At 48.9% G+C, this 13,071-nt stretch overlaps 1 protein-coding gene across 2 annotated transcripts; it reads right to left on the bottom strand.

Moving 5' to 3' along the window:
• Window positions 1–1,910: 1,910 nt before the first annotated feature.
• Window positions 1,911–9,016, bottom strand: CHST12 (carbohydrate sulfotransferase 12). 2 transcript variants are annotated; one of them, XM_084216572.1, is made up of 2 exons: window positions 8,967–9,016; window positions 1,911–3,621 (listed from the first exon to the last, which is right to left on the bottom strand). In XM_084216572.1, exon 2 carries the CDS (start codon window positions 3,525–3,527, stop codon window positions 2,277–2,279), a length of 1,251 nt encoding a protein of 416 aa, XP_084072698.1. In that variant the 5' UTR covers window positions 3,528–3,621; window positions 8,967–9,016; the 3' UTR covers window positions 1,911–2,276. The 2 variants fall into 2 exon arrangements, with proteins under 2 accessions (XP_084072698.1, XP_084072699.1); XM_084216573.1 differs by lacking the exon at window positions 8,967–9,016 and adding an exon at window positions 8,833–8,931.
• Between the last annotated feature and the right edge of the window lie 4,055 nt (window positions 9,017–13,071).

A 13,071-nucleotide genomic window follows, 5' to 3' on the forward strand; every position in this document is an offset into this window, starting at 1 on the left:
AGGCAGCAGCTGGTTTGCAGGGTGGCACTGGGATCCAGCAGCCAAGCACTGCTTGGAGGGGCAGGAAGAGAGAGGACCAGATCAGGAGGTGCAGGGGAAGCAGCTGGTGGGAAGCTCACACGGCATCTGTGCTTTGGCCCCAGCCCCACATGCCTGCACATACCAAACATCAATTACATGGAAATTAAAAGAGGAAAAAATAAACACTTTGAAAAGACAAGAGATGAAAACATCCATGCTGTGTTTTTTGAAGAGCGGGATGAAGCCACCCTGAAGAAATGTAAATGCAGCAGGAATCAAGAGACTCCCGGGATTACTCATTACAGGAGACGAGACTCTACATCTTTCTGTTTTGCAGCAATTAACTGTTAAATGGGGAAAAAATTGAATAGATCAACACTTTCCTATTATTAGTTTTAAATAATGACTCAGAAGCAGGCACTTCCTTTTTCCCCAAGCTATGAGGAGCAAAGCACCAAGACCTTGACGACGGCTTCAGGCTCATTTAAACTGCAAATATCTCTGCACAAATTACAGGAGAGTGGTGGGAGAACAAGGAGAAACAAACCCTTTGTTTTGAGTCTAACTACCAGCAATTACCTCTCATTTATAGGTTATAAAGCTTGATACAGCACATTTATTAGAAAGAGCATGGAGTGCCTAGATGTACTTGTGCAGAAACTGGGGAAGCGAGGGGGGAAGAGAGAGAGGAAAAGTCATGCCTGCTGATGGCCTTGGAGAGAAACTGAGTAAAAGGCCAATACAAAGAAGTCTCCCCAAAACACAGAGCTGTCTCCCAAGGCCTGACCCTGGACCTTAATCACCGATACCATCCACAGTCCAGGGAAATAATTAGGCATTTCAGCTCTGAAAGAGTTGCCTGCCTAATCTGCTAAGCAAACAGTTTTTGCAAAGCAATTCGGAGAGAGAAAGAGAAGCAGATTCAGCTGATGAGACACAAAAAGTCTCTAAAGGCATTAATTTCCTTTGGGAAGCAGCCCACATGCTCCCAGCACAGTGAGAACCATCACTCCTGCAGCAGGTCCCAGCAAGGCAGATGATCAAATCTGCATCAGCCATTTGGAATAAGCAGAAAGGCAGCAGATGAGGATGTGGTGTCACGAGCAGTAGCTGGAATGCTGAAAACAGAAAAACTTTGAGTTGACCTTGACATCTGCTTATTGAAAGAAACCTTTTGGATCTTCTTCTCCTTGGGATAAGCATCTGCATCTCTGCCACATTCCCTTAAAGCATGCACAGGGATGATGAGGACACAGCACAGATCTCAAGGGACCTGCACTGCCTGCAGCAGTGATCAGGACATGGAGCAGCACACAACCAGCACCAGGCCAGCTCACCTATCCAGGAGCACTCTGCCCATCCTGGCTGGCCACAACCCCTAAGAACATCAGCACCCTCCTGGAATGGGGCAAGTCATGGGAATGCTCCACACTAGCAAGGTAGAGGGGCTGAACCTCAGCTTTGTGGACAGCAGAGTCCCACAGTACCTTGCCAAAAGGTCAGGCAGTGCAGAGGTGCTGTGTTGGCCACCTGCATGCCCCAAAACACCCCACAGGACTTGCTGTCACTGCTCCCAGTGCCATTTCCTTCCTGTGACCCTGGTGTCACACTCAACACCTGTGAGCAGTGCGAGTCACCAGAATCCTTCCAGGTGTTCTTCCAGGCCTGTTTGGCAGCGTCAGGCACTGACCCATCCCACTGCCTCAAGCCCATCTGGAAGTGCCCACCAGCAGACCTGGCACCATCAACATCCCAGCCCCCAGAGAGATCCAAGTGCTCTGCAAACCTTGGACCTCTGAAACAGCAGCCCTGAGACAACACACAGAGGCAGGTACATCATTTCTTGGGGTTTTCTTTTACTTTTTTTTTTATTCCTTCCCTTCCTTTGCCATGACACACGCTTTGTTTTAAATATCTTAAATATATTAATTTTTAAAAAGTATTAATAAAAAGCTACTGAAGGACATGATTGGCAGAGTGACCAAGGGCAGCGACCCATTGCAAAGTATGGGGACATTTTAAAAAACAGAAAACAAATGATAATCCAAAAAAAATTGGCAATTTTTGCATATGCAGAGCTGGCTGTAATACCCTGGACTCTGGCATTATTGTAAAAATGGAAGGGGAAGCAGTAGAAAAAATATATTCCATGGTACCAACTTGCATTGGGAAGGGAGTTAAGAGCAAAAATGAGGAGGATTTAAACATTTTTGGTATTTCAGATGTTCCCTCCCACACCCACTGCCCAATCACTTTCAGTCTTTAAGCAAGTTTTCTGGCTTGGGGTAGCCAAAGAGTACAAAATCTGCTTCATAAAGCTTGTAGAGCTGCTGCCTCCAAGCCAGTGGGATTTTGGCAAACCAGTTATCTTCCCAGCTGCTGGCAGTCCTGTTGCGGTAGCTGGGTGGGAAGCGAAGCAGCCTGTCCACTTTGAGGAGCTGCAGTAAATAAGCAGCATCCTCATCCAGCGTCTCCAGCTTCCCAATGAAATCATAGTCTATCTGGCACGGGTGGCACAGCCGGTAAACCTGCCTCCAGTGCTCATTGAAGGGGGCCATCTTCTCTGTCCTGGGATCCAGTAAGTACTGGATGAAGTCAGAAAAGGAGACTTTGAGGCCTGCCCCGAAGGCCTCGCTCACGGAGGTGGGAAGGTTGGTGTGGTTGGAGTAGAGCTTGAGCATGGGGATGGCGAAACGCCGGTAGAAGTCCTCGTTCTCCAGCTCGAATTTGCTGCGAAAAGCGGAGATGAGGCGGACAAAGGGGTCTCGTACAAAGAGGAACTTGGTGTATTTCTTCAGCTTGATCTTCATCAGGTGCCGGGAGAACTTCCCGTAGCGGCGCCAGAATTTGTTGAAGGTCAGGTGGGTGCTGGTGTTGTGGACGTGCTCCCGGGGGATATCCAGAGGGTTCCGGTAGGGAACCCCCTGGTCCAGCAGGCTCTCGCTCAGCACGATCATCACACGCTTCCAGTTGGTGCAGGCCACCTTGGGCACGTAGCAGTAGATGATGCCGTGGCGGTCATCCACAATCAGGTGGTTGAGCTCGTAGTTGGGAATGTCATCGAAGGAGCGCTCCTTGGTGGGGAAGGTGAGGCTGGAATTGGCACAAAACTCCCGCAATGTTCTCTGCCTCTCTACCTGCAGCTTCTCTTGGTCCAAGCTGTTCCTGTCCTTGTGTGTAGACCAGTCATAGCCCCGCACGTTCTCCTCCAAGTTACTCACCACAGGCTTGTTGGAGCCCTGGACGAGGAGCTGCTCTGTCTTTCGGGGGATAGAGCTGTTCTGTTTCAGGCTTGAGCTCAGCAGCTTTGCCAAAAATTCATCTACATCTGGCATGGCTTCCCAGTCCTCACCTGCTGTGATGGCTCCTGGGGAGCGGGGTCTGGAGAAGGATGTGTGCAGGTAGAAGTGAGCCGTGCCCACGTTGTCCCAGTACACAATAATCAGGAGGATCATGAAGATGGAGACCAGCACCACAGACAGACGGAGGAGCCGTGCTTTGGTCATCCTGACACTGCTGTGGTAGCTGGCTTTCACCTGGACTCACCTCTGGCTTGCAGAGTGAGGCTTGGGATCCAGCATGGTGCTGCAGAGCAGGAGCCTGGAAAGGTATGAGGAAAGAAAAGTTAATCCTTAAGAAATCCTGCTGGTTTGGAGAGAATGACCTGGCACAGTCAAAACTTGTCGTGGGGCTGACCATCCCCATTTCCACATGGGGAGAGCTGTGAGAGTCAGAGGTGTCCATAGAGACTCTGTGGAAAAGAGCTGGCTGGCCAAAAGCAGACATAATGTGTTGCAATTTTATCAGTTTCCTAGCAGTCATGGCTTTTTATCAATATCAAGTTTCTGGAATTAAATTATTTCAAGAGCAGTTCTGTTTAAATTTAAAAAAATTAGTAGAATATAATGATTTCAGGCCTAGAGCTTGAGGCAAGTTTGAGAGTATTAAAACATACAACCATACACACAAAGTATGCAGAGCCAATTACCTTTCAGACCTCCTTGACTTTTATACTATCTAACACATAAGAAGAAAGAAGTCTCCATGCAGAAGATCCATGATTTCAGATTTGGTATCACACTGTGGTCTCACCTCTGCATGAAGGTGCTCTGTGCTGAAAACAAATTCCTTATTGGAGTTACAAATACAGGGCTGAAGGTGCCACTGCCTCAGTGGCTAAAGCAAGTCCCTGCTGAGAGAACATCACTGACCTGAACACATCATCTTATCTACTCTGTGTGAAGGCACCCAGTAGGCATTATCTCCATGACCTCTCTTGGTAGCTATTTAATTTTGCCAGGAACAAAGATTACACAAACATTTCTCCTACAATCCCCCACCAAGGGATACAGTCCTGATAAGAGCCACGCATCAATAAAAATCTAAAGGAGAGATTACCTTTAACTGAATAATTCTGGAGATTAAGGGTGCTCTGGTAAATCTGTGTTTGTGCCCAGACACTGTTGAGTCAGGACCTCTTTTGCTGCTTTAATGTAATTTATATTTCTATCACACTCAACGCTAACAACTCTTGATCACCAAAGACAGGTGAGAAATCACTGCTAAAGTGGCAGCTCAGATCATCCATTCTGAGGGCGCAGCAAGTTTGAGTTTTTTGCTTCAACCAGCTCCATCTTTTCACTGCTGTCTGCTTTCCATGACTCCCAGCCTCTTTCTTCCCACAAGATCCTCAGGGAACACCCATATCCCCACCCTGCTGCATTTTTTCTGGTCCAAGGCTCTGTGCAGAGGCAGGCTGGCAAACCAGCCTTGAGCTCTCCCCAAGCCAGCAAGGAGCCAGTGCCTACAGCCAGGGAAGAACAAAACAGCAAAGTGATGAGGTACAAGTAGTTACTGCAATGTTCTCCACCCCTCCAAGCAATAGTCCATGCTCTGATTGTAAACACTGAGCAGCACCTACAGATAAAAAACAAGAGCTGTCCTTTCCACAGACATCCTAAATCTTCCCAATGACTTCAGCACAAACCCTGCAAACACCAGCTTTGAAAACAAAGCCACTTCAGGGCAAGCTGCCCTGAAAAGTTTTGTTAAAATGAAGGTTGGGTGTCTCTTCCCAAAACACAGAAGTTGCTCCCCAGCCAATTCACACCACCCTTAAACAGCCTCAACCCCACCCTACAGAGAGATGCCGAAGAACTCGAGTCCAGATATGCAGAAGTGTTGAGCTCCGTCATTCCCAGGGAAGTTCACTGCAGCCTTGCAGTGAATGACTTGGTAAAAAGTCCCCTGCATGGTTGTGCTTGTGTCTCAGGGGCGATGGGTTTTAACAACCCAAGTCCAGGTTTCAGACATTAGACAAGAATTTAGTAACAAAGAGGAACAATACCAGATACTGTTACATGTCAAAGTATTAGGTCAGCTTGTCTCAAGACACAAAACACATATCTGAAGGCTTATGGTTTCTCCACCCTGGTGTATTTATTTACAATTTGGAAGTAGGGACAGACAGAAATTTAGCTGAGCTGTAGCCTAACACAGGCTTTGCACAGCAACACCAAAAAGTGCCCTCTCCTGCAGCCAGGTTCTTACTCTGCCTGAGAAGGGGAGATGGAGGAACTGCAGACATAACGCTTTACACTCTGCAGAGCAAGAAGCAGGTATTACTCAGCAGTAATTCTCCTTGTTTAGCTAGTCAAGATTGAGGATGGAGCAGATCTGAGAAGAAACACCCAGAGAGATCAGCAGAGAGCTAAAGAAGGGGCAAATTACATATGTGCGTCAGCACTTCAGACCAAGCATCTGAGTCCAGCAGCAGAAGATAATGGAGGGACACTGCCAAGCCTCCTGCTTGGCACACTCCTGGGTTTGAGTTTTGCCCAAGTCTGTTCTTGCTTTTGATCCCATTTAGCTGTTCAGGGCAGGGACTGCTTCCTATTCTGGATGAATAGGGTGCCCACTGCGCACAGAATCCCAGCACGCTGCGCCTCCAGCGCTGCTTGAGACCTCTGGGCTGGCTGGAATGCAGCAAGCCTGGAAAGCTGCACGGAGCATCCCTTCCTGCTGTCCCCAGACCCAGCAGCTCCCACAGCCCTGGGCAGCACTGCAGCCTCCCAGCATTCCTGCAAAGCTGTCCCAGCCAGGCGTGGACACATCCCCCTGCTGGCAGCAGCGACAGGGGCAGACTGGACACTGTGTGTGGCACTCATATTCCTGGGGCAAATAGAAAGAGGGATCTTCACCAGAGCCACCCCACAATGCAGCTTTACCAAGCACACCCCAAGGGCTCCAGCCTGCTTTCCAGGTCACGGCATGCAGGCCTGCCAGAGAGTTTGGCTTTTCCAAGACACACACACAGCAGCGAGGAGCAGAGAATCAGAAAGACTCCGCTTCTATTAACTCTACCAGTGCCAGAGAGGAACCCTGGAACAGAGCAGTAAGACAGCTTAATTTTCCCTCAGAAAAAAAATGCTGCAGAAAACAAGAGTTGCTCTATTGATTAGGAGCCATCCCCTTCCTGAGCACTTCATAAAGGACACCAGACTGAAAGCACAAATTTGAGCTTTCTGTGCACATTAGAGGGAACGTGCCTCTGTCCTCCCCTCGCCAGAATCAAAAGGAAAAGCTTCCAGAAAGAGCCAAGAATTTACATTCAAGTTCAACCCAAAGTCACCAGCCAACAGGAATGTGCACCAGGATCCAAACAAAGCTGCCTCTGTGACACGGTGCTGGCAAACTGGAGAGTCAACCAAGGGCTATAATCATCCTACAGAGTCTCCTGAGCAGCCATCCCGTGACCATCTCCAACCTGAACCTGGCTTGGGTGTGAACCAAGAGCTTTTCTCTCCGTGCAGGGCCTGGGAAAGACACCGTGGTCTGAGGTCACTGTGCCATGACAGGTCAAACCCCCTGCTGCGTCAAACAACCACCTCTCAAACTCATTTAACACAAGAAAGAGAGGATGTCCCCAGCACTCCTATTGCAAAAGCCATTGCAGATGCAACTCCTTGGGGGCTTGGAAACTTTATTTCAACTTCACTGCCCGATTGTAACTGTTTATTCTTAGGACAGATAAGAGCTCAAGTAATTTGTGTCTCTTTATTCCTCTCCTCTTGACTTTATGCAACAACTACGCTCTGTTCCAGCCTCTCTGCAAACGCAACCCCAGCTCACTTACAGGAACAGTAAGGCCCACAGAAAATAAAGCAGCTTACAGAAAAACAAGTGCCAGACACAGGGGACAATAAACCCTCTCTACGAACAGCAGTGGTTTTGAAAGAAATGTGCCTCCAAAGGCTTGGGTGCAAATCCCCTCTCTTCTTGCTTTGGGTTTCCCCAAAGCAAGGGGCACTAGGAACCACCTCAACTCCTCCAGTGCCCACTTGATCTAACATGAGAAGATACAGGATATCAGGCAGCTTACTTGGATTTTGCCTGCTTAGGATGACAGAAAGAAGTGGAGTAAGAACTTTTGAAAACACATCAAACCCTCACCAAATTCAAATGGATACTTTCCTTGGGGGCACTTCACCACAGATCACTGGACCCATGCAGCCTTCTATACTTACATATCATGGTACACACCAGCTATGCTTATGGAATCAGCAACCTCTAGAAAAGCAGAACCTAATTTAATCTCCTAAAGGTAGAGGAGAACAAGCTCCCACCAGTGAAAGCAGACTGTACCAATAAACAAATTTCATGGACTTGGCTATCACTCAACACGTTGTTTCTGCCCAGCTTCCCAAAAGTCTAGCACCCTTTGGAGAGCAAGGAAGTTTTGACACCAATACTTACATTAGAATAAATGTACACCATAAGCAAAAAATGGAGCTGCTTTGTATGTTGCACCACAACTTAGCCCATATACGTTAGAGATCAGCAGAAAAACATCCTAATCTACAGTTAGCCAGCACCTTGCCCACCATTGCTGCCACAAAGCCTGGTTTGGACAGACTTGGCGGCATTTGTCACCTCTTTTTTAATATCCATACTTGGAAGTTGTCACAATTTCCTAAATTTCAGGAGGAAACTCGGCAAACACAGGACATACTGTTCATCCATCACTTTTATCACAAACCTCCAGCACACACACCATCCCTGGCTCCACAATCGCAGGAAACACCTTAGGCAGCCCCGGCGCTGCAGCCTGGGCCAACAACACCCATTGTGTGTCACCACAACCCTGGAGAGCCGCACTGGCTGTAGCCACCTTACAAACACCTGGTTCCGGCAGTTTTGAGCTCTGCAGTGAAGTTCGGGCTGGAAGAGGAGCCTTTTGGGCCGGATGCCCGCGGAGCAGCGCTGGAAGCCGGGCTGTGCCGGCTGCATCCCGGCATCGCTCCCGCAGCCGCTCGTTCCCCGGCCGCTGCCAAGCCCGGCAGCGGCTGCACAGCACCCGGCAGGGCTGCACCAGCCTCAGGCCCAGCACCGGGGCTGGAAGGAGTCACAGAATCATTAAGGTTGGAAAAGACCTCTAGGATCGAGTCCCACGATCATCAATCTAACGCTGTCAAACCGTGACCCCAAGTGCCACATCTACATCTACCTCCAGGGACGGTGACACCACCGCCTCTCCGGGCAGCTCGTTCCCTGGGTCAGCTTCAGGCTGTTTCCTCTTCTTCTGCCTTTTGCTACTTGGGAGAAAAGACCGACACCCACCTGTCTACAACCTCCTTCCAGGTGGCCGTAGAGAGCGATGTGGTCCTCCCGGTCCTCCTTTAATCCAGGCTAAACCCTCCCAGCTCCCTGGGGAGCGTCCAGCCGAGAAGGTGCCGCGTGTGCGGAGAAGGGGAGCTGCCCCGCAGAGTCCCCGCAGCCCCAGCCCCGCGTCCCGCCGGAGCCGAGCCCTACCTGGCACCGGGGAGAGCGGAGGGACACGCCGTGCTCATAACCGGCAGCAGGTTCGGCCCCGGGGCGGCACCACCTCAGCGAGCCCCGCCCGGCCTCTCGGACAACCCCCGAGCCCTGCCCGGCCCCGCGCTCACCTCCCGCCCGGGCACCGCCGCCTTCGCCTCCTTCCCCTTCTTCTCCTTCCCCCCTCCTCCTCCTCCTCCTCCTCCTCCCGCCGCGCTCCCGGCGCCGCCTCTCGCGAGACGCCGCGCGCGGGGGTCCCCGCGAGGCCGCGCAGGCGCCGCTCCGCCCGCCAGGGGCGGCCCCGGCCGCGCGCCCGCCCTCGCCTGAGGGAGCGCCGGGGTGGCGGCGGTGGGGCGGCTCCGGGCGGGGCTCCGGGGCAATCACACGCTCCCGGCGTGAGGAGAAACAGCCGTAAACTAAACCACAAGGTTCACCTCAACATGTGGAAGAGCTGCTTGCCATGGAGGGGGGCAGAGCACTGGAATAGGGTGGCCAGGGAGGGTGCGGGTCTTCCTCTCTGGAGGTATCCCACAGACACCCACATGGACGCGTTCTTGTGTCGCCTGCTTTACGTGACTGCTCCATGGCAAGGAGTTTAACTAGGTGATCTTTAGAGATCCCTCCCAACCCTGAAAATTTTGTGATTTTGTAAAAATTTAACGTAAAGCTCACTTTTAAATAAATTACAGGTTACCGCACTGTAACGCTGTGTGCGCATTTAATGTCCCTGAAACTTGGGTGGCCAGCAGTCATTATGAGTCATTAGCACAGTCTAAATAACTGGACACAGTAAGGCTAGAAAATGCTGCTGAAAAATCCCAGCACAGTTTAAGCTCCTTTTGCTTCTCTAGTTTGTGATCGGTAAGTATTGAATCAAAAAAAAAACCACATTAGCCCAGCACTGAAAAGTTTCCGTTTGCATAAGACACGGACTGCAACCTCACATCCAGCAATAATCAAACATACAAGTGCTAATTTACAGATCTCACCTCCAAGATATCAAGCCCCAGCTTTTGCATAAATTAACATACTTAAAATGTAGATTTTTCAAACAGAGAAGTTTGCGGATCACGTGGCTCTGTACTCTTCACAACAGTCATGGAAAATTATCAAACTCTGTCACACAAACTTTTCCTTTGGAGAGGCAGCCTCAGACTCGGGCTCTCAGCTCAATTCAGCTCGCTGGAAATGGCACCAAACACTGCAACTTTTTCATGGTGATTCAGCCCAAAGGTATTTAGCAGAGATGTATATGCTTGGAAAGCTTCATTTTCCTTCATTTTTGGTCCTGCACTGTTTGCAAGTCATGTGAGGTCTTGTAAATCAATCCTGCCTCAGGACTTGCTGGCACAGGTTTGTCTTACACACACTCTGTGCTTATTTTATCTTTATTTTTATCTTTTATTTCTTTATTTGTCTCAAAGAGTCAGCTCTGGAGACAAGTGTTCCTGACCTTCCACTTCCCTGTCACACTTATCCCTGCTGCCTTCTGTTTCACAAGGAAAATTGGCTGCTTGCTAGACCTGCTCACACCCTTGCATTGATTGCATCCCCACTTCAGGGGCTTCAGGCATTTATAAAGACAAGTAATTAAGCTTCCTCATCCTTGGAGTGAACTATCCCTCATCTTCCCGACAGCAAAGCAAGAGGCATAGAGAAATTGGAGCATGTACAGTGTCACCCAGTGAGAAACAGCACACAGGAGAATTCTTTGCAAGTGCTGCAGCAGTAAAATAGATTCTTCATCCATTTGGAAGAAATGCCCAAACCTACCTGAGATTGTCACCTTTGAGGAGGGAGGCCAGTTCTGCTTGAGGCAAGGAGTTACTGTTCCATACAATTATCAGAACCATTTTATTTGCTGCATATTTTAAAAGCCCCTTAATGGAGAAGGCTGCCAGCTGAAGACGTTTATTCCAAAAGAGAAAACACATTCCCAGACTTTACCTCCAGGCTAGTAATTCTTATCAGGGTCTTCACCTATCACCACTGCTGCCTCTCTGCCTGCAGTCAGATCTGAAATGCTCTGTAGATAGAAGAGAGCTAAGAGCAATCCCTGGCTGCTCTCGCAGCCAAACATCTGCTCACCCAAACAGCATTCCAGACGTGCAGTACACCTCCCAGCTTCACAGCACCACACAGGGAAAGAACAGAGAAACTGTTTCTCAGGCATTTACATTTGGTTTTAATAGTCAGGGAGCCTTTTGGATGCATGGGTGGCATCCACACTTCTGCCCTGGGAAAAAACAGTGGCTTGGGCTCCACGCTGACATCTTCTGGGAGGTGGACACTGCTGGGAAAAGGAGGTTTTCCTCTTCTCTTGGACTCTGTTAACACCCACCTTGTTTTAGACTGAAGCTAACAGCTAGAGCACACAGCACAGAGCAAAGACTTGAAGTAGGGATACAGAACAGGAAATCTACAGTGTATAAGCTTCCTCTCCTCCCTGCTCACCTTCCCTCTGCTCTTCAGCAGCATGATACAGAAGCTTAAATACATTTTAAGGCACTTTTGAATCTGAGTCCTCTACTTCCAGCAATCTTGAAATTGCAATCCTTTGTGGCCAAAGAGAGTCCTGTTCACAGGTGACTTCTATTCAGCCCAGGGCTGGCTCCCCAGACAGATGACTGCCTGTGGCTTTTGCCGACTGCTGGCACCATCTGCAGGCCCTGCAAGAGAGGGAAGAGGAAGAACTCTGACAAATCTCTCACACCTTGATTTGAGTCTCTTTGCCAGTCAAAATGGGGAAGAGGCAGATTGCTACAGGCTGTGGAGGGATGAGTTTGGCAAAAGCCAAGGATCTCCACAACACTGCTTCAGGAAGATCCCAAGGTGACATCTTCAGTGGATGCAGCATGTTGGCATGTGGCTAACTCAGATAAAATTCAGTACTTCACATATGGGTTAAAGTGGGGTTATGAACATCTCTGAAAATGTTTTTTTCTCTTCCTAAGAGAAGAGAAGGGCTAAAGGGAGATGTAGCGTAACTCCTTCTGGAACATTGCCCGTGTCATCTGTTGCAAAGAAAAAAGGCTTAAAACTTGGCCATAAAACCTCTACCCATGTGACTGCTTTCACAACTGGACCATTTGTGTTGCATTTACAGCTCTTTTAGTTCAGATTGCACCAGAGCAAGTGCTGAAGAGTGCCACAGTTCCTCCTGTGCCAGCCAATCTGATATTTTTGCAGTCACTTGTTTCTGTAGGTCCCATCCTTTGATGTGACCAGCATTGCTGTGCTGGGTGGTGCTGCAGGAGCTTTGCCTTTTGGCAGTACCTTGAGTGGAGTTCCCTCTGTTGGAAGCAGGGAGAGCTTTGTTATAAACAGCGGAAAAAGAGCACAATTTAAAAGTATTTTGCAATGTACAAGTTGCTAATATCTAGCCAAAATAAGTTAGAGCATTGTAAATCAAAAGTTAACAATTTTTTAGTAAAAAAAACTAAGAAAAACTTATGAGGATCAGTAAATACCCCTTGCCAGAACTGTGAAGGATTCTGGCAACATTTCAATAGGATTTGGGTGTCCAGTTCCCCATAACTTCTCCTGGTATTGTGTGCCTGCACAAAGCAAAACAACTGAAGCTGGCAGATGGTCAGTGCAGCCTATCACCGGTGTCCTTGCTGAGGCTTAGCTTGGATATGAAACAATGGCTAAACTGAGATCAACAACTTGCTGCACACAAACCCAACTGGACATTAACGCTTCCCCAAAGGTTACAGAGGCATAGCTGAGGCAGTTGTCTACAAAGGATGTGCTTTCTTACCCATCAAAAGCCACTTACACCATATAAAACATATTATTATCTCACTGATAGTTCTGATCATAAGTGTTTACCCTGACTTATTTCTCGCATGACAATCCATCTTCTCCAGCAGAGCTGATGCAGGATGTCCCCATCTGTCAGATGTGATGTCAGGCACAGAGAAATCTCTTTGGCCCCTCCCTGAATGGTGGCTGACAAGAGCCCTGGCCTTGGTGGCAATGGATCTGTTGCTTGCAGCTTTGAATGGATGGAATAGGCCTGGCTTGGTGCAGGGGGCTCTCACAGACTTTGTCTGTACTGGGGCTTGAGGGAGTCCAGGGCTTATCTTTCAAGATCTAAAAAACATCAAGATGAGTTAAACCCAGTGGTGTTGTCTCTGACCTCTGACTGTTGTCCACATTGCACCAAAAATATTCCCTGCCCTTCCCACCTGACCAGCTCAGCTTGCTCTTTAGGCAAGAGGTCAGGGGCAT

The sequence above is a fragment of the Fringilla coelebs genome (assembly GCF_963513975.1).
Source record: "Fringilla coelebs genome assembly, chromosome: 16".
Classification (NCBI taxonomy): domain Eukaryota; kingdom Metazoa; phylum Chordata; class Aves; order Passeriformes; family Fringillidae; genus Fringilla; species Fringilla coelebs.